At 34.0% G+C, this 27,906-nt stretch overlaps 1 protein-coding gene across 4 annotated transcripts in view; it reads left to right on the top strand.

Annotated features, from left to right (window-relative positions):
• EPHA4 (EPH receptor A4) overlaps positions 1 to 27,906 on the top strand; it is a 171,982-nt gene that overhangs the window by 93,703 nt on the left and 50,373 nt on the right. For all 4 annotated transcript variants that reach the window (XM_087933199.1, XM_087933198.1, XM_087933200.1 and 1 more), the window contains exons 6-8: positions 24,182 to 24,306; positions 25,415 to 25,574; positions 27,321 to 27,432. In XM_087933199.1, the coding sequence (XP_087789325.1) occupies positions 24,182 to 24,306; positions 25,415 to 25,574; positions 27,321 to 27,432 (397 nt within the window). The remainder of the gene's footprint in view (positions 1 to 24,181; positions 24,307 to 25,414; positions 25,575 to 27,320; positions 27,433 to 27,906) is intronic.

Genomic DNA, 27,906 nt, shown 5'->3' with positions numbered 1-27,906 from the left:
ATTTTTTTTGTAAGATATATTAAGACATTTTAAAGAATATTTAGAAATATGTCAGCTTTAGAAAACATAATGCAAGAATGGCAAACAAATTTCCATATGTATTATGTTAAAAGATTGGTTTCAGCAGGGAATCTGTTGAAATATCCAGATGAACATTAGAAAATTTCAGGATATTCTAGTCTTCTCTCCTGTTTTGTTGGCAGTCTGTGTTCTTCTGCTGTTTAAATTTTTAAACAGATATAAGCAGTTTTTGTCATTTGTTATCTGGTCAGGTTAACTTTAGTATTTTTTTTTAAGTTAGTCACATTATTGAAGTAGATTGCAGAAATATTGGTTAAGAGGGAAAGGTATATAAATAAATAAACAGACTTTTACCTCACAGCACTTAAAGATATTTTAAAATTGCAGTTTTAGTCAGAGAAGATATTCAATTCTGGATGATTCTCCCTACTCCACTTTCTTTTTTTCCCCAATGTGTCTAGCTGTCAGTCTACCTGTTGAAAATCTTTATTTTAGAGAAATTGAGATTTGCAGATTATTTTCTTATAGTTTTCTTATCTACCTCCCAGTATATACCTGCATAAGAAAATCATTCTTGTTCTGCAAATATGCTTTATAACTTTTGCCTTAATTTTCTGTCATGCCAGATATGATATATAATGCTGCAAAAGTATAAATTGAACACATATTTCTATATTTGATTTTACTTCAGTAGCATCAAACTTCTTGAAGCAGTGCCAATAGTAAACATTGAAGGATGTATAAACAAAGAGAAGTAGAATTACACTTTGATTATTTGTCCTAATTAAAGCACAATGTTGAATGGGAAAGAGGGAGGATCAAAAAAAGGTGTTGTACTTATAGGGTTTTTTTGTACATATTCTGATTAATCAAAACAGCTAGGGCAGGGATATCAAACTCACAGCCCACGGGACGGATATGTCATGTGCTGGCCACAGCCACCCCCAGATTAGCAAAGGGAAAAAAGTCATGATATGTCACATGATGACAACATGATGCTGCAAGTTTGACAGCCCTGACCTAGGATGATTATTACTTCCATGTAGCTTACAAACACAGGAAGATTGTATAAAAAGAACAGATTCTTTATTAGTATTTTTAGTATATTTTTTCAGAAATCCTTGCTTCTCTTCAGATATTGGTTAGGATGTCATGTGCATTGCAACACCCTGTACAGGAAATGGACAAAAGGTTCTATGTGTTTTGCAACTCTTATTTGAGCTGTACAATAGAATATATATAAATCAAATGAGGATCTGTGACCATGTTATGCCATGAGTCTGTGCTGCTTTCAGTGGCAATGATGGAAATTGCACCAGCATCAAAGGCATCAGATGGCCTTTAATTTGAGTTCAGGTACTAAAGAAAAATCTTCCAAGCCAACTTGGAATATGGTAAGGGTGTTTACCTTTCTGTTAACCATCTTCTTTATTGCCAAATGTTTCATAAACATATATGTACACATATACTCCTCTTTTCTTCTCTCAATGAAATGCAGTTGGAAAATTTAAATAAATAGCTGTAAAAGCATGTACAATTTTTGTGCTTAAAAATAAAACATATTTTTTCTAGGTTGTGAAATAATTGAGAATATGCCAGCTGCTACCTCAGCCTCTTTAATTAAATATCTTATTTAAATTAGTGTTTTTTTTCTTTTTTTCCAAACTGTTTCCATCAATGATTTCTGTGTTTTATCCATTTATTCTGTAAATGAGGTAGATAGGTTTTTTTAAAGAAAGTAAGATATAATGTTTAAATGTCAATAATCTGAATTTTTATTTATTCATTAGGAGAGCCGGTGAATTATTGTTTCTCTTGGCTTTATTGAGTGAATGTTTGGTTTAGCATGTGTAAGGAAATCAGTAACAGGAAATCAAGTCGACTAATGAGTATTATATAGCATTCTCAATGTTGGAAAAGCCAAGGTTATTCTTATTTTTGGTGGGACAAAACTGTAAAGACTAAAGCTACGCCCTTTGGGAAATCTATTTCCTGTACTTGTGAGCTTCCATCTGCCAGTTGGCTTTTGTCTGGCTTGATAAGAATGTAACTGTATGGTGTCTTGATCCAAGAAGAACAAAAACACATTTATTTGACAAAAAAGATGTATCAGTGGAAATTTTTTAAATATGATACTTTGAAACAAAACAAAAAACTAGGAAGTCTGACTTTGCTTTATTTATGCATTCTTACTTGATTTGGGAAAGGAGAAACAAAACATTGTTATAAATTCCTGGGATTTTAGAATTCTTTCAATTCATGACTGTCTCTTGGAAATACCAGGTTTTTTTGCCTTTTCATTTTGGGTGATTAAAATAATGGGGGTTGGGGATAGAAGTTTTTAAATATCAGATAAGTATTTAAATATTTAAAGATGATATGCAAACTTATTGATATTGCAGTGAAGATATTGTTCTGCTTATTAAAGAGATCCATTTAATGAGACTATAGTATTCTCTGTAACAGATGGTGGTGAAATTTGAGGAAATGTTAGTTCTCTTCTTCTTCCAGTTGCTGGAAGATGGGGTTAACCTGGAAGAAAATTCAGGAATTTCTTAACTCATTTTCATTTTAGGGTCAAGGGCTCTGGCTGTTGTTATTATTTGGTTTCAACAAAATGAAACCACAGCTACCAATTTTGAGTTGGTATTGCCTTCATATGTATTTACTTCTTTCTAAGGATATTGTATGTTGTAATGTATCGTGCTTATCCAAGCAGTGTGGCTTTTTGTAATTGACAGATGGAAATTTTGTCAATCTGCAGATTTTCTAAGTGCTATCCAAGATGTTTTGGTATGACACTCATGTACTGATAACCGATGGATCACATAGCTGTGTTTTGCAATCATCTTTCAGTTTTTATTATCAGATTTTGATATTTATGATCTCCAATTCTTTATCTTCTATTCTATCATCTTCTGGTATTATCACAACAATTATGCACACTTTCCTTTTTTTAAATCCACGGTTAAATCTGGTATATTATGACCAAGAGATTTTCCAGTTTGGATTTGGAAATTCTACAATATTTTAACCTGCTCAATTTCAACTACTTTTTCAACTTTATGTCCCTATAAATTTTTTATTGCATTATATTTTTATAGATGTTTTAGTGCAGAGGTCTCCAAACTTGTCAACTTTAGGACTTGTGGACTTCAACTCCCAGAATTCTTCAGCCAGCTCCACAAGTCTTAAAGTTGACAAATTTGGGGACCCCTGTTTTAGTGATATATTTGTTTAAAGTATTTCTACTTTGTTGGTTCTGATTTATAATAATAGACCATAATGGTGTGATTTACAGTATACTTTTGTCTTGTCTGTGGTTGGTGTTGTTTTCCAGTAAACCTGCAGGGTTAGGCTCTAGTTCATGAGTCCTCTTGTCACTTGTTCACAGATGACCAGGAATGCTAACATCTGACATGGTCCTTATTGACCTAGATGACAATTGATTCAGTATTTTTTTTCTGAAGATATAATGTGATTAAAATTGAAGTTATATCTGTGACTTGAAACCCACTATAACTTCCAGTATTTTAAGTACATTAAGTTCTGCATAGCAAACATACAATCTACTATTTGACTATAGTTTACTTTACAGTTTAACTTTTCTTTAATGTTTTTATAATCTATAATTATCTATGCAGCATTTTTAACAGCAATAAAAATGAATAATGTTGGGAAGGTAAAAATAGTAAAAAGATTCACAGAATAGAGTAGTTGTAGCCTTGAATTGCTTAAATGCTACTGAACCAAATGGTTAACAAAATTTTGTCTATTGCATGTGCTTGAGTAAAATTCTCTGAAAGATAAATAGTGATCAACTGAAAATTCCTTCCCTGGTCACTTAATTATGTCCTTGAAAATGTGTAATGTGGTAGGAAATATGTGCTCTTTTCCTTCCCTTTGGCAACCAGCTTTATTCATGTGTAATGGACGTGCTACTCAGAATGTACATACATGCATCCAACACAAAACAAAACAAAAAATGGGAAATCTATTATTGGGAGGGGTTAAATTTATTATTTCAAAGCGATTATGCTTTTTACTGAAAAAAATAATAATATAAACAACTGCCTGCTTCTTGGCAAAGCATTTGTACCACCCATTTCCATGAATTTGTATTCAAAAGGAGAGTAAAATCTTAATCAGCAAGCAGAGAAAAACTTTCTACCGCCTTCAATAAATCAACAACTTTAGAGGTCAATGAACAACTTTGGGCAAATGAAACTAACTACTTTGGAGTAGAAAGAGATTATTACAATATTTAAATACAGATTTTGTCCTGTTATAATATAGTCTTGATGGTTTTCCATGGGAAATGAAGTTCATTTATCACTCTGTTGCTAATATTATTTTACAAACAGGCATTGTCTCTATTAATTATTGAAAAAAGGCCAGATGGTTAGAGACCATGTATTTTAAAACTTTTTAAGAAATCCATAACATGACTCTCCATAGTTGTTTGACTCAGTCTATTGTATGTTTTGAAATCCCCCCTCTCTCTTTTCTTGTTCATTATAATTCCATGAGGGCTACACAAGGTCAGACATGTTCCTAAGTTCTATTTTTATATAAGTTTTATTAAGTGTAAAAAGAACATAAAATCTAACTCCAACTAATACATAATAAGTAAACAAATAACAAAACGATAAAAGTGGAGAAAGAAAAAATGAAATAGAAAAAAACCTTCCAATTTCCATTGCAGATATTTAAGTATGATTACAAAATTCTGTTACTCGATCATTACAAAAAAGCTTTTATTACAATTTTTTTTCTTTTACCCATTTTTAAAATAATCATCAAAATCACTAGTTATAAGTGCATTATTTCTGTTTTATGCAAAAGTCTATAAGGAGTTTCAAGTCAGGTACAATTGGAGATAATGTCTTTTGTCTAGTTAAGGAAATCTATTTAGCCATCTATGCAAGTTTCATCATTTTCGCATCCATTCTTCTAATATGGGTAGAGAATTGAACTTTTCTACTTTTAAGTAAACTTGCGGCATTTGTGATATATAAAAACAAAGCTCTTACCTGTCTAGTCATTAATTCTCAAAGAAAAATCTCTGGTTTCAATTGTACATTAGTCTTTAAGATCTTCTGAATTAGTGTTTTCATTTTTATCCAGATTTTTACTGACCCATATAGGTAGTGCATGACATATGACCATTTATTTAGTGATGCTTCAGAGTTACTACAGTCTTGGAAAAAGTGACTTATGATCTACTTCCACAGTTACAATTGTTGCACCACTCCATGATCACATGATCAAATTTCAGGTGCATTTATGACTGGTTGCCATATCCTGCATTCATGTGTTTATAGTTTTCAACCCTTTTGGCTGATTGGCTCATTGGAAAAGCTGGATTCACTTAATCACGATGTATTCAATTAATAACAACAGTGATTCACTTAATGACCACCATAAAATGGTTTTAAAATTGAGTCTGACTTGACTTATGACTGCTACAACTTATGTCAGAAATTCAGTTCTTACATTTCAACAAAATTGCGTACATTTTAGCAAAAACATGTTCATCATTTGTACATTGCTCTATTTGAAACTCAATATTGCATTGTTCAAAACCATAAAATGTTTATCTCCATTAACACTTTCTGATAATTTTGGTATGACTACCATTGACAAGTATATTATTCTGTTATTGAACTTTTTCTTGATTTTATTTTGCAATCTGCTTGAAAAATTGTACTACATTACGGTACATTAACCATTTACATTTACTTATCATTTCTCATCTATATAATGTTCCATGTGCAGAAAGCCACAAAATGTTTTCTAAGAATAACCTACATACAATATATATATATATATAAACTATACAGAAATATTTTTAGTTTCTTTGCAGCAATTATACCTTGTTTTTTCTCTATATCTACATATTCATAGAGACCACCATCTTTTCCAAACAACTCCCCCAACTGAGTAAAATTAAGTGTTATCTCCTGAGCACAGCCTGAAAGACACCAGGGTCCAGTCTGCAGTTGAGCAACAATAAAAGGATTCAGAGAACTTTTATCAAAGCTTCTATTAAACCCCTGCTGGTGTCCTCAAATAGGTTTTTTTTTCCAAGCGGGAGAGCACAAAAGCTATGCTGCACAACTGTCCCTGTGTGTCCATTCAAAGATTTTAAATCCACAGAGTTACTAATTAAAAAGCCAGGCATTGTAGTACCAATAAATATACCGTTTCTAAGTCCCTGCATTGCTCCACTGACTCACAATTCAAGGAGCAGGGAAGGAAGCTGACCTGATTATACCCATAAAATGATAATGTTAGTCCAGCCTTCTCTTTTCTATAATGAATGGTTAAAGGTTAGATGTAGATGAAATGAGTGGGTGGCAGAAACTGCACTCGGGTTTATAGACCTCTGGTGGCTGATGGAACCAACAACTTCTTTCAGAATCTGTCCCTCAGAAGGAAAAATAGGTATTGCTCTACCCCTTCCAATGCAAACTTTATTGTACAGCACAGTAAATAATACCTGGCTGTTTGGAGAATCAGCAAAGTTGCCATTTTTTGCAGATCTAAATCTCTCAAATAGAGCTATAACGCTACACCCACAGTCTTCACACATCATAATCTTTCTAGTAAATAATTGAGTCACTGATGTGATGAAAACTTCAGTAATTGTTGTCAGTGCTTCTCATTTTAAAAAGGCTGCAACTCGTACATTAACCATAACTGATGTTTTCCTGTGTTTGGCTTCTAACTATTTTTTCTGCCAGAACTTCTGATCTTCCAGGTACATCCCCAAATTTTAAGTATGATCTTTAATATGGAGGATCAGAACCAATGTGATGCCATTAAAGAATAGGTGGATTATGAATCAACAACCACTGACTCCCCATTTTATCACTAGCGGCAACTTCCAAACTTTATTCAGAGTGCTATATGCAACTTTTAGAGTTCTTTTAGTCATAGCATCAGTGAAATCAGGTATTACCTTTGCAAAGTAAACTCATTCAATTCAATTTTATCATCTTGTGAAGATCTGCCTCTTAGATTTACAATGCTTGGATAAGGCAGTAGGCCTTAAGTTATATTTTTATACATCAAGGCATTGTTTATAAAATTTATTTTTCGTAACAGGGTTACTCTTTGCTGATTTTTCCTTTGTTTTTATTTTAGTATGCAACATCTAGAATTTTGTGATTGATTTAACAAATTCATTTAATATAACTATGTAAGTTCAGTTACATATAAAGTTAATATATTTAATATAAATAAATACACAGACTACTCTGACCTACTTTGATTCAACTGACTTGTCTTTTTTTGTTCTTGCAGCCTTTAGACCTTTCCCATAATATATCCCTTGACCTAGGGTGGAGATATATAGCTGGATATCAGCAGTGTAACTCTTCCATGTTGGATACACATCATTTCCTAATGTGTCTTAATATTAGTATATTAATATCATATAGATATCTTATCTAGATCTTAAACAAAAGAGCAGAGGTTCAAACTCTGATACAAACTCCTATTGGAAGGCCTGAAGACTTGACCTGTCCTAACTTACACAAGTGATAGGGACTATCTACTGAAGAAAAAAACAAACAAACATAAAATTGCTTCCCAATGCTCACATATAAGTGATCCAGAATTAAACTATAGTTAATGCATTCTTGAAGGTCACTGAGAGATCTAGCAGGGAGGATCACCCTTGCACCAGATCCTATCATAGAATGTTCACAAGACTGATCAGTGTAGCTTCAGTCCCATCTCCAAGCCTGAACCCTAGCTAAAAAGGACCAAAATGATCTGCTTCTTTCAGAACTCTTTGTAACTAAATATAATGTATTTCTTTGTTTAGCTATATATATATATATATAATCATTCCCAGGGCTCAGGAATTTTTAAAATATAATGCAAACAATAAGGTATATTCAGCTAATTAAAAATATAATAGAATTCTAACGTATATATTTAATTCCTCTCTTAAAGTGCAACAGGAAAGATATTTTTGACTATTTTGTAATACTTAGGGTAGGGTAACTCTAGAGTATTAATTAATCTTGGCTTTCTATTGGTTGCTGCATATCTATCTTTGTAAAACAGATTATATATTAACAAATAATTTTCATAATTCTGTAAAATAAGAGCAGTGATGAATGCAAAGATGTTATTTTAAAACTTCTGCAACTAAATATGTGTCCCAATTCAACAAATAACTAAGTTTATATGACATGCCAACAGCAGAGCTTGAAGTCCATTTGTCATGCCTTATAGAGTAAATTATACCTTAATTTATTAAGTATATTTTCTCTGTGATGGTTGCAGAGTTCTGCATGGTAGCAGTTTGTTTGGCAATGGTCCCCAATAACATGTTCATGATTGTATGGAATATTGAGTCAAATTCAGCTAAATTCTTCTCTTAGAACTTCAAGAGAAGGGAACATCAGATCAAAGAGGAGGAGCCTACATCATGATTAGCCTTAATTATAGCTAACACACACATACACACACACACATTTTAACTTACAGTTTTATACTGAAAGCCGTGTGTGTGTGTCTGTGTGTCTGTGTGTTGTTGTCTGTATCTGTGCATGTGTGCATGCACCAGTAGTGAGCCAATTTAGTGTAGCAGTTAAGGCATCAGGCTAAAAATGTGAGACTATGAATTCTAGTCCTGCCTTAGACAAAAAGTCACCTGGATGACCTTGGGCCAGTTATTTTCATTCAGCCCTCAGAAGGTAATGAGGTAAAGGCAAACCACTTCTGAAAAATGTCTATGGAGATTCACAGTCATCCACGTCATGGTTGTCCCAAAGATGCTTTTTCAAGAGGCAACTGGAGTTTCTTGTTTTTCTTTGAAGATATTTCATTTCTCATCTAAGAAGCTTCCTCAGTTCTGATTGTATGGTGGGGAATGGAAGGGTTTATAATCCTTGCAAACAGCTAGTCATTTGAATTCTTTTAGAGAGTTACTGAGGCCACCTGGAAGTTTGGTTCCTGTATTATGCAATTTTTTTCTGGAAATCCATTCATACACTCATACCATTTGAAAGATGTTCATCTCAAAGTGTATCACAAATGTTTATGGAGATTCTCAGTCATCCAGGTCATGGTTGTCCCACAAGTGCTTTTTCAAGAGGCAACTGGACTTTCTTGTTTTTCTTTGAAGACATTTAGTTTCCCATCCAAGAAGCTTCTTCAACTTTGACTGGGTGGTTGTATATATTCAGGCAAAGAAGTGCTCCAAAAGTGCTTTTTCAAGAGCCTTTTTTTCCCCTATTCCTTTCCTTCTCCCTTCCCTCCTTCCTTTCAGTTCCTCCCTTTCCTACTTCATTTCTCCCAGCCTCTCTTCCTTCCATCCTTCCTCCTCCTTTCCCTTTTTCCTCCTTCCTTCCTTCCTTCCTTCCTTCCTTCCTTTCTTCCTTCCTTCCTAGTATTTACTTTTCTCTTTTCTTTTCCTCTTCTGTTCTCTTTTCCCTTTTCCCCTTCCCTGAAGACAAGTAACTGACTGCTGCTGGGTGGGCATTAAGGGAATATGTGAGCTGGGTGGGCATTAAGGGAATATGTGAGTGACTCATGTACTGCAAGTGCAGAGGGAGCTGCAGAGGGTGCATCATTCCTCCACTGAGTTTCTCCTGCAAGCTTCCCACCCAGCAGAGACTTTGCTGGTAGGAAGGTGGCAAGGTAAATCAACAATATCAGTTCCTTCCAGGTTCCCCATTGACTTGTGGGAAGTTGTCAGGAAATGTTGAAAATTAAGTTCACATGTCTAGGGCTCTTCATCGATGCAGTGGCAATGCTGAATATCACCAGTACAGCAGCACTGAAGTGGCAAAAAAAAATCGCCAAATTTCATTTCCTCTCATTCCCAGCCATCTGTACATTAGGCCACTTGATGTGCTTTTGTTGAAAACATTTTGCCCTGTGATACAGCATTTGGCCCAATTGAAGGTTTCAGACACGAGAGTTTTGGTAATTTGTTTGTGTGTATACATATGCACACACACACCTTGTATATACACTGGGATAGGACAAAATTATTTTCTACTAGAAACAATAATGGTACTGAAATTTGTATTTCCATTTATTTCAGCAGATCTAGGTTGAAATTAACTTTTTGTGGATTGCAGCATTACTGCATTTTACAGTAATTGCTTGTAATTGTTTGTGATCTCTTGTATTTATACACTGTGGCCAAGGCTGAAAATTTTTTTTATTCTGGCTCAGCAGTGAAAAAGGATAGCCACATTTCAAATCTCCTGCATTTCACGATGCCAAATGAGCACATAGAAACATTTGTGCATTCTGAATTGTCTCTCATTCTCATCAGAATAATCAGGAGTGAGTAAGGAGAATTCTTTGTCAGTTAACAGGCTCAATGAATTATCTGCAATATTTTGCAGTTGCTCTGTAGAACATATTTTCAGCATTAAGAATGCCTTTTCTGTTTTGCTGCAATGCTATGTTAAAAGTTGAAAGTCTGCAATTATGCAAACAGTATGGAAGGGAGAAGTCATCTTAGGAATGGAATAGGCTCAAAGAGATATAGCTTCCATGGCAGTAGGAGACATGTGATTTTCCCTTCAACCAGAAAGCATTTGTTAAGAGTGATGAGTAGCAAATGCAGTAAACTGCAAAGCTCCACAGGGTAGGCATTGTCTCACATGTTTTGAGTCAAATACAAACTGATCTTTACCCAGTGCTATAAATTGCTCACTTACTTTGCTTCTTTCACATGTCACCAGCTTCCTCTAAGCATTACAAAAAATAAAAAATAAATTTGTGGACATTTCTGTTAGAAAACAGAATGATGCCAGCCTTGTAAATCAAAACAACTCTAAGAGGCAAATAAACATGTAGCTGGTGTATTTTATTGTAAGGATGAACAAATCCCTTTTAAACCTTTTAACATTTGGAGACAACTATATATTTTTTTCAAAGAAGCTATAAATACCATGTTTAAAAACTCAATCTATCTTTTATGGGACATTTTCTTTGATTTTTTTCCCCTGAGTATCTTCTTAGTTTCTGGTACATTTGAGATAAATTTTCTTTCTTCTAAAAACCAGGTCAAATTTTATGCTTAATTCACACTGTTTATCACCATAGCTAGTATCAATATGTAGCATTTTTGATAGCTCAAAAAGATTTGAAATAATCTTGCCATTCTGCTTTCTGACATATTTTGTGCCCCTGAATCTGCCTTCTTATTTATATTGGACCCCTCAATGAAACACTACCTTATAGTAGTTAAGGGGCTTGTGCATCACATGTAACTGATCATTGTACACATGTTTACAATGTGGTTGTATAAAAGCTGAAAGGATGTACAGCTACTAATGCATCCAAAGACAAAAATATATTTTGATGCTGCAAAGATATGCATAGAATTGGCATAGGGGATGTCAGAAATGATTGAAGGCAAATGTGATAATGTCAAAACTGAAATATTAAGACTAAACATTTACATTCTTGAAATTAGTAGACTTTAAAGGACCTTCAGATTTTCCATTGCAGACAAGTGAATCACAGAAAACATTCATAATCCTTATTAATCAAATTTATCACAGTAAAACCTCATAAATGACAGAATGATGCGAATATGAATAAAACACAAGCTTATCATTATGATGATGATGGTGGTCCAGGCCTATGCTACAGATGCAGAGGAAATTGAATTGAAACATTCCCACAATTATTTGCAATATCTTGTTGACACCATACCCAAAAAGATGTCATACAAATTATTGAAAGCTGTAATACTAAACTTGGAAGTAAAGTCTGGAATAATTGGGGGGCAGGAAACCTCAGTGTATATAATGAAGCAGGCAACAAACTGACACTATGCCAAAAAATTCAGTTTAGGTTTAACAACTGGAAAAGCTGACCAAAACCATTCTAGCCTACTTCTTATCTACTTCAAGATTTGTTTTACCTCCATTCAATTGTGTTCAATCCTTGGAGACAGCCTGAACAAGTCCCTGCAGTTTCCTTGGCAAGGTTTTTCAGAAGTGGTTTGCCATTGTCTCTTTCCTAGGGCAGAGAGAGTGCCCGAAGGTCACCCAACCAGATGTGTGCCTTAAATGGGATTAGAATTCATAGTGTCCCAGTTTTACTCTGATGCCTTAACTCCTATACCAAACTGGCTCTGGGTTCTAAGATTAAGTAAATTTGCAAGAATAACTAATAATAACAAAACAGAAAGGACTTAATTTATTAAATAATGAAGATTTCACAGCAACATTATTTGTTTTTATTTATATTCCACTTTTATAATGGAATACAGAATATATAAGGTTTTTTAATGATCTCAGTCTTTGACTGGAATCATCCCTGCTTAATTTCAAATATTATTATATCAGTTCTTTCAACAATAAAAAACATAGATAGGGAACTGATAAGATATAAAAGTGTACAGATGGACCACAAATAAAAAGATCTTCTAAAATAGAGGTCATGTTTGCATAAATATATAAATTCCTTCACCTCACATACAAAAGTGTTATTATGAAAAACTTAGGAATTTCTAATGCATAAGGTCTCTGTTCTAGCAATAGGATATTGGCAGACATACTTGCTTCACTCTGTCATATATAGAAGATTATTTTGTACAATGAAAAGTCTTTGTAATCATCATGTATAGAGACTATATGCATTTGACATAATTTAATAAGATATTGTCTGTCTCACTTGGGCTGCCTTTTGTCTGATTTTAAATAATCACATATTCTACAAGTTTTCCTGTTCAGAAAGATGGGTTCGGGGGCTAGACTAGAAAAAGTTTCATTATTACTGAACTTTCTTTTTTTCTCCTCATTTCTTTCATACACTAGGGCCTTCTGAATGGTTTGAAACTATATGAACTATGAAGTTATATTTTCTGTAATTTTCAATTATGAACAATTGCAATTGAATATTATTAATTTTGCATTGTTTTTGTTATTGTTGTTGGATTTTACAGTGCTTTAAGCATGTAACAGAAAATATTAGCTTTTTGAATTCTAGGTCAATGAGCCTTCCATATCCCTCTTCATGGATTGATGATCAGCCTTGAGCAATGTAATGGTTGTATTAAGCTGATGATTAAATCAGAACCCTTTATTCAACCATTCTTGGTAAAAATGAGAAACAGAACAGCTCAATCCCAGCAAATAGGCAAAAGTTATTTCTCTATGATGTCATGACCTCCATGACAAAAAAGTAAGGTAACACAAAATTTGGTTTTCAGATTTGTCTGTTCCTAAATACATACAGAAGGCTACAGACAATTATTCACACAATGCAGAGCAAGAAGAAAAAACCTGTATTTTCCCAGAGGTGATGGAATTATAATAACAATTATGTCTATCTTGGCTCAATGAGAAGTGTTCAACAATGCCTAAGATGATGATATATCCTCACCATTGGATAGAAATATCAAATGGTAAACTTGTAGGTGCTCACTGCATAGCTTTCAGTTTTCTGAGATCATTTCTGCAGTTTGACTCAGACAAAGCAACCAGCTTATAAAATGCATTGTGGCTTGTGTTGTAGACCATTCCATGACTCATTTTACTTCCTTCCTTTATCATAGTTCTGTATACTGGATAATAAATGCATATGCAAATTCTGGTTCTTTGTTTTCAACCTTACATCTTTATATCAGTTTTTTTTTTTAATATACAAGGATAGCTATAAAAATTAGTTTCCCTTCTGTCCCATCCAAGCTGTATCAACAGCCTGTATTATGCTCACAGAGAGTGTCTAATCTTTGTCTGCTAGGTTTTGGCAGCAGATCCATCTGGGAGAAATGCAGTTTAATGGTCTGCAGAGCTAATAAAATTTTAAAAATTCAGCAGTCATTCAATTTAACTGTAAATTGGAGGTGTGAACCTGCTTCAGCCATTCTCTGTGTTTAATGGAGATAGAATAATATATGACTCCAAATTTGGATAGCCTTGAAAGCAAGACTGGCTTAAAAGCAAGAGCTGACATGTTCATTGGGCACACAACACTTTCTGATATTTGAAAGACTAATAGAATAGACTTTACTTTAAATAGAAGCAGTGAGATTGCCATTGACAGCGGTGTTATATCCTCATTGCCTACATGGCATTGTAATCTCTGGCGTAAGTCCTACTATTTATGCCCAGGCAAGGAATAAATTTCAAGGGAAAAAACAACAGGGCAAATTATATTAGTGTGGCCATATTGCATTTTTAAAAATTGATTAACTTATCAGTCTTCTAAATTTTGACCAGAAAAGTAATTTCATTTCATATTTTGTATTTGATATTTTATCATTGATTTTTTTAAATGTACATAACATTTATATTTATGTTTTACTCAAATAGTATTTTACTCAAGTTGTATTTGCCATAGACTTCCATCTCAAGCAAGAAAGCAATCATCAGTCAGTTCCCACTGATATGTTCTACACAGATACACACACTCACACCATTCATTGGCATTCATCCTTTGCATCTTCTTATCTGTTGCATATACTGATATATTGATCAAAAATAAAATAGAGAAAACCCAGAGTATCAGCTTTGTCATTTTAGTGTCATTTGAGCTACTCAAGGAGAATAGCTCAATGGGCACCTCCCTATAGTGAGAAGGAGGGGAGGGGGGGAGGGAGGGGGGAGAAGGACATTTTTACCTTCTTTTCAACTGTCAATTTTATCTATTAATAAGAGAAGAACAAAACCCATTGTTTTTAAAGTTTCATTAGGAAACTTTTAAGAAAAGAAAAATCCCAACCTTTTGTTATTGCATTGGTTAAGCCAGTTAAACTGCGAGGAGGTGGCGGGTAGGAAATAGTCTTTCATAATTATACTATTAATTTGTTTTTAAAAAGTCTACCTGTCATGGTCCTTCCAAAAAGAAGCAGGTAGCTCAGCAGGTCAATGCAAAATGGCATGCAAGGTAGCAGGCAATGTCAGAAAGGGGATTAGTATTAAATTGGATTGGAGGCTTTGCCTACAATGACATGAAGCACAACAGACAAAGAAGTAAGCACTTTTGTCACCTTAATTCAGAGAACACTACTTTTTACTAAGCAGGAAAAGATGGAAGGATTCCCTTTGAATGATCTGAAGGTAGGTAGATGGTAACGTCTTCTTTTCCAGTCTTTGAGAATCCATTAGAAGCTTGTAATTATGCAAGAACTATCTGGCAATTTGATAAATATCATCACTCTAAACTCTATCTTGGTTCAGTGTCATCACACCACTGCTCTCCTAGTGCTGATTTTAATGAGCTTATGTAGCCATCCCACTTTTTAAAATGCTTTATAGCATGAGATATGGTGGCGCAGTGGTTAATGCAGAACTTCAGGCTACTTCTGCTGACTGCAATTTGGCAGTTCGAATTTCACCAGGCTCAAGGTTGACTCAGCCTTCCATCCTTTCGAGGTCAGTAAAATAAGGACCCAGATTGTTGGGGGCAATATGCTGATTCTGTAAACCGTTTAGAGAGGCTGTAACAGCATAAGTCTAAGTGCTAGTGCTATTTGCAATCAATAGTACAATTTGTAATAAACTTAACTGTAGTTAAGTAGTAGTATTTGTCATTGATCTGACTTGATACCAAACTTGGTACAACAAATACTACCTCAAAATTTTAGGTTCCTAGGCTTCACTATGGACTGATTCTGAATTGACTAAATCTCTCAGAGCATTTTTACAAGTATTTTGCAAGGCTTACTTCATCCACCCATGTCATCTGAATTTCTGTCATTCAAGAATTTGGAAATGTTTCTTTATTTCCTTTTATTTCTAAAGCAGCTGTAGTGTTTTGACAGCTTTTATACATTCTTACAAAGAGACTTGTTTTCCTGTTTGTTTAAAAGTGGCATTCATACATACAGGAAACATACACGCTGCTTCCTATCATGTTTCTGTTGGCAACAATTGTTATCTTTTTAAGAATGTGCCAACTGTCTTTCATAGCAAACAAGCAAGCAGACTAGTTCTCAGACTAAACAGATGTCTCACTTCATTTGCACCACAGGATCCCTGTCTTATCCTTCCTTGCTTCACAGTTTTATAGTGGGAATGTAACATCTGTAGTCCTAATAATTCTAAAATTATGCAGGATCTATTTTCTGAGATGGTGAAGACTTTATATATCAACTGTTTGGAAGTGGTTAATTCAAAGATATATACATAAAAAACAGCATGCCTTGAAATGAGCTTCCTATCTCATTAATTTGGCACATATTTGGAGCATGACACAAATGCCTACACCACTTCAAAGCAGCTGCTTTCAGGAGTTTCAGAAAGATGCTACATTCAACTCTAACATGTTTAAATGTAAGTATGTTTATCCATAACATACTCTAAAACATACTCTTTTTTTGGATCAAGTCTGAAGTATTGCACTATCCTAATAACAATATTTTAGAGTTTAATATAGTTGAACTTTATAGAACAAAAGTTTGGTGTGTAATGTCTGAAATTACAGGATGTCTCAAGTAGTTTCTGCATTTATTACATATTCTGTCTGCTATAAGAAAAATAGTACATAATAAGTTGGAACTTTTGAACCAAAGTTTGTAAAGACTGTAATTGCAGCAATACTTGGACACACAGTGTTTAACCTTTTGACCCCAATTGGTTTTGTTCTTTGGTATGTGCCTTCCTTTGCCTACTTCTGTGAAGCAAATTACAGATTTACAAACCAATAATAAGAATTAAAGCTGTTGCTTACCATGTGATGAGGTGGCAAAATTACATAAATAGCATATGCTATCCACATTCATGGACATTCTTGTGAAATCGGCATCTTTCACCAGTTTCAGTGGATTATAGGTTTGGATAAGGAAATTAACCAGGTATAATGCCTTCTCAGCCAGAGCTGGTATCCTTCTTCTAGGGTCTCCTTGGCTATCACTATCAAGCTAAAATTGACAAAATCAGACATTCTATATGCATATCATAGCAGGTTGTCTAATTATTGGTGTATGCTGCATAGGACAGTGTTGTTGAACTTTTCAGCACAAACTGCCAAAATGGGAGCACACGCATGGTGGGAAGCACCAGAAACCAGAAGAGCAGCTCTCCAGTGCATGCGGAAGGGGGGAGCACCGGAAACTGGAAGTTCAGCTTCCCATTGCACGCATGTACATGCAAAGACCAGCTGTCCAGCGTGCATGTGCACGACAGAAACCAGGAGCTGCTCTTCCAGTTTCCGGTGATTCCGTATGTATGAAGACCAGCTGGCCAGTGCACATGTGCGCGTTGGAACCAGAAGAGCAACGGGCAATGGCTGGCAGGCCTGGAGAGATGGTTCTGTGTGCCATTTCCAGCATGCATGCTACAGGTTTGTCATCATGGGCATAGGAAACAGGTATGAATGTTCTTATCTAGGATATGAAATTACATTGATATTCCCATGAGCACAAAGTGTAGTATTTGCAAGTGAAACTATCATTCTAATCTAGACCATTCTTTCCACTGCATTTCCTATCCATATAGCTATTAGGCTATGCACTGTGATGACAGCTATGATGGAAAAATAAGCCATTGGTTAGAAGCAATTGCTGGAATGCTGCCATTAATCTGAAACATGACACTTCTCATCAGGATATACCAAGAACAGATCTTGCATATCATGTGGATCTCTGCATCTCTGTCATCTTTTTTTCTTCCACCTTTATATCTTTATTCTTGAAATAAGCAATTTTATTAACCCAAACTACTAGGCCTGTATTATGTTTCTAGGAATACAGATGTAGTCTAGGGAATAGAATATTCTGTGTCAATACAAAGCTAAGATTTCTCCACTTCCCTAAATCCATTTCAACTGCTCATAGTAAAAGCTTAATACTTTATGTAAAGAAGCATCTTGGTTCACTTGCTTTCTTATTTTCTTTTTTTTATTGTGTGATTCAAATTGAAAATATGAGGGCAGGAGCTATTTTATTTGTTCTTGATTTCAAGCTAAGCCAATTAAATTGGTAGAAGAAAATGGTAGAAGAAAAAATTGAACCATCTAAAACTCTATTGGGTTACTTTCCAGAAAGTTTTTTCACATGATCAGTACTCACCCACATCTCTATTTAAATAGAACTGGTAATGTTAATCAAGAAAAGTTCTCTCTGCATTATGGAGATTTTCTGAATATGAGAAAAACACCACCATATTAAACAAAAGTGTTTTTCAACAAAATTAATATAGTGTTTGTAACACATGTACACAATTTAGGGCGCGTCAAATTTTTCATCTTTCAATTTTCAAACATTATGGGTATTAAAAAGTTGTGACATGTCTCGGGGATTGTAAAGATATTTTGGTTTCTTTAATATAATTTAGATGTGCTTGGTAAGTAAGTACATAAATACAATTTTTTAAAACATTTTGTTTGTTTCATTTCACATACTGGAATGTTGCACTATCTAGTATGGAAGAATTAATCTCATTTCTTCAAGCATCCTAGAAAGGAGTATTTATCCTGCTATAATGTTTAGAAATGTTTAAAACAAAAAGTAAATGATTCAGCATCTCTCACATAGGGTAAATAATAGTATTATTGTATGTTCAAGCACTTAATTTTGATCCTTGGCAACTTGTTGAAATCATCAGGTGGGATTGAGTACCTCTTAAAATTGAAATCATAACTAGACATTAGGTAAAATTAAATATTTGAATATAAAGTTCTATGCAAAGTAGTTGAGAGTCAGTTTGGTGTGGTGGTTAAAGGCACTGAGCTAAAAACTACAAAATGTGAATTCTAGTCCTGCCTTAAGTATGAAGCCAACTGTGTGACCTAAGAAGAAGACAGTGGCAAATCATTTCTGAAAAAGTGTATCCAAAAAAACCTACATGGGCACAAGTCCTTGTAATCATCAGTCTAGTAGTCAAAACTGACATGAAATTGTGCAGCCCATCAAGGTATATTGTAGTTTAGGTATTGTAACCTGGGCTTTTACATTTTGTGGTTATATATAAATTTCTGGATTCATAGTCTAATGAACCTTTATCAAAATAAGCATTTTACTGAATATATCGGTCCATAATAGGGCAGCATTAACTAATTCTACAGAACTGCATAAAAAAGATTCATAATATCCCATGAGTTCATAAAAAGATGTCTTAACTAAAAAAAAGGTTCCTGTGTATTATTACACAACCAGAATAATTTTTTTTTTAAAAAAACAACAGGTTTTACTTATATTTCTAGTAGCCTAAAGCATTCCATTTGGTTAATTTGCTCTTTTCTTCTATTCTGATAGATTCATTTTTTAAAAGTCACCTGATCATTTTTTTTGTTTGATAAAGACTGAAATTTTATTAATTTAACAGGTATAGGCCAAAATGGGTTATTTTATGCAGCTTAATTGTTCTTTCATATATAATTGAACTTGTTCACCAGGATAGAACATCTTCTGTGAGAATAATATGCTGGATAATATATTGTCTCTACATGCAATAATAAATCCATTGGAATTTTAGGCAGGTTTCCTTTTAAAATTTATATCACAGTTATCTATAGAACATAACTAAGTTGTTGAATAAAACCATTCAAAGCTCTTCAGATGATCAGGGAAGGTATTTATTAAGACCGGAGAAACTTGCAAAAGAATTGTAATTTCCATATCTTTAATGGCAGTTATCTTCATATAGAGAATAAGAAGAAGCATTAGAGAAATTAACATGCTGTCTTTTTCAGATCTGTAGACTTCTGATAAAAGTTCATGGAAGGAAGGAAGAGCTGGTTTAGCATTTTATGTGTTTTTTATTAGGCATGAAGACCACTCTTGTTATGAAAGATTTTCCTAGCTGGGATAAGAACAATCAAACCTTCTTCTAACTTAAAGGCTTTTTGAGTTATAATCACAATGGTAAGAGCTATCATAGAGGATAAATTCTAAACAGTTTTTCAAGCTAGGAAAAGTGTAATTCAGAGAAGTAAAAGAGCATATTGGTTTCTTCCATGTTGACACAGGATAAGAATCTACATGGTGTCTTTAGATTAAAACAAAAATATGTTTCTGTTTTTCCTTCTATATCCTTCTGTTTTATTTTAAAGTTATATGTGGTTTAATCAACAGAAGGAATATTCCTCATATTTGATATAAAATACTTTTTCCAGAGATAGATAGATTGAATAACAAATCTCTCCTGCTGTAAAACAATTTGTGGTATCTTACAGTATCAAGATAGCAATTCCCTCAGTCCCCATTGCCATCATTAAGTGAAGATTTCAGTCATTAGGAAAGAACCTTATATGACCACAGCTTGCTTCCTGCTGGTTTCCAGCAAGCAAAGTCAGTGTGGACTTGCAGGAAGTTTAGGACAGGACAGATTTTTCTTTAGATTCCTCACAAGCAAATTGGCAAGGAATGGACAGTATGGCATAGTGCTAGTGCAACTGAACAAAGCGGAACTGTGGTGCAAGTGTAGGTGGGCATACAGATAAGCACTGTAACCCAGCATAGCATAAGTGTGTACAGATGCAACTGCATCCAAGTGGGATGTGCTACCTGACATTTTATAGAACTTCATATTTTTTTATTTTTTACTAAAATAGAAAGAATAAGGAAAAGAAGACTAAATGGAAATGTTTCTGTTGCACATAAAATAGAGTATATACTTCTAAAGTGACTTATAGTAGTGGATGGTAGCTAGAGGATTGTACCAAATGCTTTTCAGAAAAGATGGGCTAAAATATTTAAAAGTGAGACAAAAATTAAAAAATGAAATGAACACCTGGTTTATTTTTTTGTCTGGGAGAAAGTTACAAGTTTAATCATAAACAGAGGGAGCTTTTGTGGTTAGTGTTTGCTTATAAACAGCACAGAACTTTTACTGCAGAACCTTTGATAAATGAACATTTGGAACCTTTGGATCCTGGCATCTTTTTAGGTGTTTAGTAACCCATAATTCTAAAATCACATTGGCTGCAGTTGCAATATACCTGAATGTTATCAGGAGAAAACTTCACTCTAAATTTTTTGGAGATCACTTCACAATCTTCACACTCAAATACCTGTGACTATATGGAGATGAGGGAAAGAAAACTGAAATTTACTCAGAGATTGTTGGGATCAGTTGTTGAATATTTCTATAAAGAGTAATCCAACTGGTCTTTAAGACATACTGATTAACTGGAAAATGTGATTCTATGGCTGGATTGTCACTAATCTCTTCTTGTTTGAAGAGGATGGTAGATTTACTTCATTGAGTGTTGACACTTGCAAATAAATGCAAAACCACTGCAAAAAAGTTTGTCCTTGTATAAGGGTCACAATTAGGTTATAAAATTAGGGTTATGCTATTTGTTGGTACTGTTACTTCATGTAAATAACTTGATGTAATCCATTTTAATGGATCCTGCAACTCCTGTTTCTGTCACTCTGTATATTTTCATGCACATAAGTTTCAGGGTAAGGAACAAATAGACAGATTGGCAGATGTGCTGAAGGATGCAGAAGCAACGCTCCAGAATAATTTTTAACAGAGATGCCAAACTGTCAAAATGTAGATCAGAAAACAATCTTCCTGACAGAGAGTGCCTGCTGCTTAGTTTTTCTCCCATCAGGTCTGTCTGATATGTCAAGTAATTCTGAAGTTTACATGTCCAATTTTTATTGTTATTCTTTGTGATATATACTTATATGGTTATTTAAAGTGTTCCTTGAAATTTACAAATTATATAGAATAACATAAAATAAGAGACAAATTTAATTAGATTTGTATCTTTCTTTCTTTCCCTTTTTATTTATATTATAATTTCTGTTGAAAGGTTTTAATAAATGTTCAGATGGTTGTTGATTGCTGGTTTTGTTTTGTTTGTTTCAAAAATAAGCACCTGCATATTTCTAGGTGTTTTTTTTAGGGACAAAGGAACGAATATATTCAATTTGGAAAGCTGTCTAATCTCTGGGTATACAGCTTTTGCTGATAAGATTAAAAAAAATCTGTTCTTCCCTGGAGACCACCACCATTTGTATCAAAGCTGTGTCAGTTGTGGCAGGACTTGATAACAGCTGGCTAGAGACATGACCACACAGTAACAGAAAAATAAGGACCGGGCAGCTTGAATCATAAATCTTCTGAAAGCCCATTCGTCCAGTAGGACTACGAATCTGTTTCTGTCATAGTTAAGGGAAACAGCATTGTCCCCTGGCCTTTTAAACATCTGAAGTTCAGGCACCAATGATACCATAAAGGAGACCTACAGAAGCTTCTATTGATACATTTCTTTCGTATTTACTCCATTGTTTGTTTTATCTTAGTATTCCGTATTGCATTTAAATATATAATTCAAAAGAAAGCGTAGAATTTAATCAATTTTATAATGCTGGTTAAATTGTCAAGAAATGTATTGTTTTTTGGAAAAGGGATGAAAATGAGACAAAAACGTCAAGGTGAAATAAATTGCCTTGGACACTTATATATGGTCCCTGTTTTCAGTGCCGAGCCATGTTGACACATTTTAAAACTGCAATTGCCCTCAGCATTTCTATTCCTGAAGTATTAATAACATTGCATGAGAAAATACAGCTGAGAAAAAGGCAAGGACAAGAAATGACTAACATTTTACTCCTTTACTCATGTCTAGGTTTGTCATTTTTGTTGATTTGTTGGAAACCTGCTGAACTACTAAGTCACTCTCTTGTCTGACAAATGAAAGACACCTTAAGATGCTAGTATGCAGTACAACTGCTTTGTTTCTTAGCAGGGAAATGGGACAGCCTAAGAACTAGGAAGCAAAATCCTTTTTAGTGGAAAACTCAGGTCCACTGATTTAATTCTGGAAAGCCAACTTTAAATATAAATGTATTGGATATGTTTCCTGCTGAGTCACAGCTGAATTGGAAGTAAACTGGCTCTTCTAGTCAGAAGAGCTGACAGCCTATGGTATTGGGGTGAGAAATGAAGGAAATAATAGATGTTACCTGTGAACAGTTCTGTGTTTATGTATTTGAAATGTTGGTCATTATAATTTGTACTTCTATTTATTAGGCTAGACTAAAACCAAAAAGAGTCTAAAAAAACTAAAACTAAAATGTATATGTATAATGTGGAAAGCTTTTTGATTAATAACAGACAGGTTCCCTGTACCTCTTTATTCTAAAACCATTTCAAATTTATAAACTTGGACTCCTTCCATATTATCTCCATGATCTCTGTCCCAAAGTGCCATATAATCAATATAATTAAATCAAACAGCAAATAAAATAGCTTATTTTGCTACATCAGAGATAGTTTTATTGTTGCTAAAATTCATTTTTAAAAGAAAACTGACTTCATAACCTTTTGTCTAGGCAAATGGGAGACATGGATTCTATAACATCATTTTCTTGACATTTCTGATTATTCCACTTGCCTGATAATGGCAGATAGTGTGAGAAGGGCCCCAGCAAAAACTCAGAAGATCTGGCTAGTTAATATGAGGGAATGGAAACATTTAGGTCAAATAAAATCGTTGTGAGTAAAAGCCACAATGCCATCATTTGTGGCATGGACATTATGTAATCTGCATCAGATGTATGGAATTTTCAACATTTGTATGATGATATCATAATTCATGACACGTTACTTCTCCATTTGCCCTTCCATGTCGATATGCCAGTTATAGGGTCTAATGTTTTTCTTGGCAGTGTTTTTTCCTGTTATTTCCTCAATTTCTCTAGGCATAAAATAGAGTAACAATAAAAGGTCACCCAGAAATCATTGGAGAAAAGATTTTGAAATAATTCTTGATTTAGAAGAAATAAACTCAGTCTCACAAACCTATCATCTTATGTGTGTGTTTGATATCACTTAATCTTTCCTCACAGCATAGATGCTTTTGCTACTTTCAGTTTCCTGATGTAATCAGCAGATATCATTTAAACTGTACTACTGATGTCACTCAACAATATTTCATTATTTTCCCCTTCCAAAATAGTTTGAAAGAGTTCATTAAGATACTTGTACTAAAAGAGAGTTGGCATAGGGCCATAAAATCAGCATAACAAAAGGAGAGCCATCAAAGCCCAGGGGATTAAAATATAATTTAGTGCAGAAATACTATGTTAATAATCTGCTGGTTTTGCCAATATGCCTAAAACTAGAACTATTCTGAGTTGTATTATTTGAAATGTTCAAGATATGTGTGTGTGTGCTAAAAAAATCCAACCATTCAAACATCATTCAATACCTGGACTTCTGAGAACATTGCCTGACATTTCTCAATCTGTCTTTATTGGCAGCTCCTTCTCAAATTGCTTTGATCCAAGCTAAGGAAATAACAAGGCACAGTGTGGCATTGGCTTGGCTGGAACCTGACCGGCCAAATGGAGTCATCTTGGAATATGAAGTCAAATACTACGAAAAGGTATTATTAATCATTATGGATAAATTCCATTTCACCATAACGTTTGATCCCTGAGCCAAATAAGCCCACAGTTATCATCATACAAAAGGACTTTATTAAGAAAAAATGTTTTATAATTATACCCATTTTGACAGTTTGTATATCTAAGGAGTTAAACCAAATAACAACTTGCATATATTTTTTCCTTACTGGGTAATAGTGGTGGCATTTTTTCCCCTGGGAACAGTCTGATCCTAATAAGGCTATTTGTAATGAGAATCAATACAACAGAGAAGCAGTGCAACATTAGCCTTACAACAGAGATAGATGTGTAATAATTAAGTATATAACACAGTAATAATATGAACTCTGTATGAGCTGATAGCTTTTGCCCAGAATGATAGTGGGGGTTTAATAAATTTTAATAAGAAACAAGGAAAAGAAAATTACATTCTTCACCTCTTCTAAATTGTGCAGAATTGTAATTTCTATAATATAATTTGTTGCTCCTCCATTTCAGAACTATAAGAATATCTATTTCCTCTCAAGGTTGTCTGCAAAATGAACAATTACTTTTTCCTTGTGTTTTTCTCTTTACATTACTTTTAATATAATCCCTTTATTTCCTTTCCTAATTGTATCAAAATGACTTCTAGATTACAGTATTTTTTTCTTGAGGTATTTGCCAGGCAGAAAAGCAGAATAAAGTTAGAGAAGATTAAAGTTGGAGAAGATTGGCAGCCATCCTTTCGGTTATTTTAAGACTTTTTAAGGGATAATGTATGAAAAGACTACTAGAAATAAAACATTGTTAGTTCATCAGGAGGATGACAACTTCTTTGTTATTTTACCAAAAATTTCTTTCTTGCCTTTTTCCCCAGCAGAACTTAAATTATATATATCATCTTTGCCTGCTTTTTCAGGCAAGAAAAATCCTGTGACAAAATATAAAAATCCATAACACTCATGTCATTAAAGCTAATAATAGAAACACTAAAGGAAAAAAAATCACATTCATTATCTAAATGTGACTATATTTCCTAATAAGTAAAATACAAAGATCCAAGACCTTCAGGGGACCTCCTTACTCACTTCCCTCCTCCTTTTTATTTTTCTTTCTTTTTGCTAGGACCAAAACGAGCGTAGCTATCGCATTGTGAAAACAGCAACCAGAAATACTGATATCAAGGGCTTGAATCCTTTGACTTCATATGTCTTTCATGTGCGAGCAAGGACAGCAGCTGGATATGGAGACTTCAGTGGACCATTTGAATTCACAACCAATACAGGTAATAACAATAGATCTCTCACTGGGGTAATGGAGGCATTTTCCCTTGTCACTATTTCAAAAGCATATTGTATGCACTTGAATTGAATATGAATGATTTGGTGGTGGTGGTTTGGAATTCATTACCAAGCTTTGACTAAGAAAACAAAAGGATGCTGTGTTCATGTGTTTTTGTTGTTTTCATTGCTTTTACCAAGAGTCCAATTGGAAGCGTAATCTTTTGTGTGTACCTGAAATGCAAGGATCTTGTCTCCTTTATTCTGTCCACATTATATTCAACAAACCTTTTGCAGTGATGAAAAATACAGAGAAAAAAAGAAGCATGTTATTAACATCATCAGATATGGAAATATAGGTGTTTAATTTCAACAACCTCCTATCTAATTTTTTTGTGAAAAGAGAAATAGGTCCTTGGATTATATTCAGTCATTTGTATTTGGAAGTTTTCAGTATTTGAGACTTCCAAACACAAAAATGAACTTGAGTTCATAGGTTTAGAATGCCAGAAGCAAAAGAGAGGAAATAAAATATCATAATCCCTCTACTTATTGTTATCTTGAACATTGAAGGCAAACTGCCTTCAATATTTTAATGAGAAAACATATATTATTTTTGCTCTACCATTGACTAATGGTAGATTTGCAAAGTAAACTAAAAGCCAGGGACCATAGACAATTATAATTTATATTAAATGTAAGAATTAGATTTTTTTTCTTCTTCTAAATACTTCTGTACTTGTTTGATACAGAACTTTTGAACATTCCTGACTTTTGGTATACTTTGCATATGTACAATTCCCTAAAACAATAGTAATGAGTCATTTATGAATTGTCAGTCCAGTTAATTTGCACACATGTTGGATAAATGAGGGTGTTGACTTGTTGTTGACTTCAGGCCTCAATATACCTTGAGCTTTCTCTGGTGTATAGCACATTTAGAAATGAGAATATATGGAACTTTTTCTCATGCAGTAATCATGTTAGATGAGCCACTAGCTAACAACTTTGAATCTTCACTTTCTTCCTATTCCAGTTCATTTGCTAAAAATTGTCATTCTGCTGCCTTTCTTGGCCAAAGAGAAAAACTTGGTTCAATATAGTTAGGGACTGCTTTAGATCTAGCTATTCTTTTCTCTTCTTTGATTCATTTGAGAAATAAAATGTCAATATTGTGCAAGTGTATGTCTGTTGGACAAATGTTAAAAACCCCCACCAAGGTTGCTTCTCGAAATAACAGGAGAGATAAGATATTTAATTTTCATTGCTTGGAGAAATTTTAATCATTTCAGGTTGTGCTGTTCAGTGTTAACAACCCTCAGACAGAGCATGTGAAAATGTGAAGTGCTCTATGTTGCTAAAGACAGTGGAAATCTTGTTCTGTTTGAGTTTTCCTCTTGCTCATAGTCAAGGAGTGAGCATCTGGTCCATTTTAAATTAGATAAAAAGGGAAACAGATCAACAGGCACTAAATCAGCCATTATATTCTCAACAGTAAAAGTGAAGGGAGAAAACTGAAGAGTTTCCCCAAAATTCATTATGGAGCATAATGTCTTTTGCTAATTAGGGTTTTCCTGGAAAAGAATTACAAATAAATATTTCTACTGAAAAGATGACAGAATAATTCTGGAGAAAGTCATGAACTGCCTTCATCTTCACATAAACTGCATATGCCTCACTGTTCGATCCTGTGCTATTCCTATCTGTAACATAACTGCAGAATCTTAACAAATATTGGTGTTTTTTTCTAGTTCCTTCTCCCATCATTGGGGAAGGCACCAATCCCACCGTCCTTTTGGTCTCAGTGGCTGGCAGTGTTGTCCTCGTGGTCATTCTCATTGCTGCCTTTGTCATCAGTAGAAGGTAAGGGTTTAAGCTCCCCTTCTTTCCCCTTATCTTTCATGAGGGAGCTTTTGGTTAAATTAAAAGTCCTAGAAAAGAAAGCTTTTACTCATACTTTCACAGGTAATTTTTTTCTTTTAGAGCATAAATTATCTTGCTTTCTTCTTGGTCAAAGCAAAAAAGGAAAAATATTAGATAAATTAAAAAAAATCTTTGAAATGTTCACAGCATAGTTTGAACTCACTACCATCTGTAAGTGAAAGGGGTTTAGGGCTGGCAGACAAGTAGTTTCTTTTTCTTTTGCAATAAGAAAGACTTCATTGTTCTCTTAGTTTCAACTATTCATGGAAAATTTGTAGCAACAGAAAAAGAAGATACAGAAAGAACAGGATTGCACAGTGGAAGTTAGGGATGAAGTCTAAGTGTGGAGTACAATTTAAAAGAATGGCACAGAAAGAAATTAATAGAATGATGAGGAAAGTAGAAGATGATTCT

This window comes from Pseudonaja textilis, chromosome 4 (assembly GCF_049901715.1).
Source record: "Pseudonaja textilis isolate UNSWEBS1 chromosome 4, rPseTex1.2, whole genome shotgun sequence".
Classification (NCBI taxonomy): domain Eukaryota; kingdom Metazoa; phylum Chordata; class Lepidosauria; order Squamata; family Elapidae; genus Pseudonaja; species Pseudonaja textilis.
Note: the sequence above shows the minus strand (reverse complement) of the source record. Positions and strands in the feature narration are given on the sequence as shown.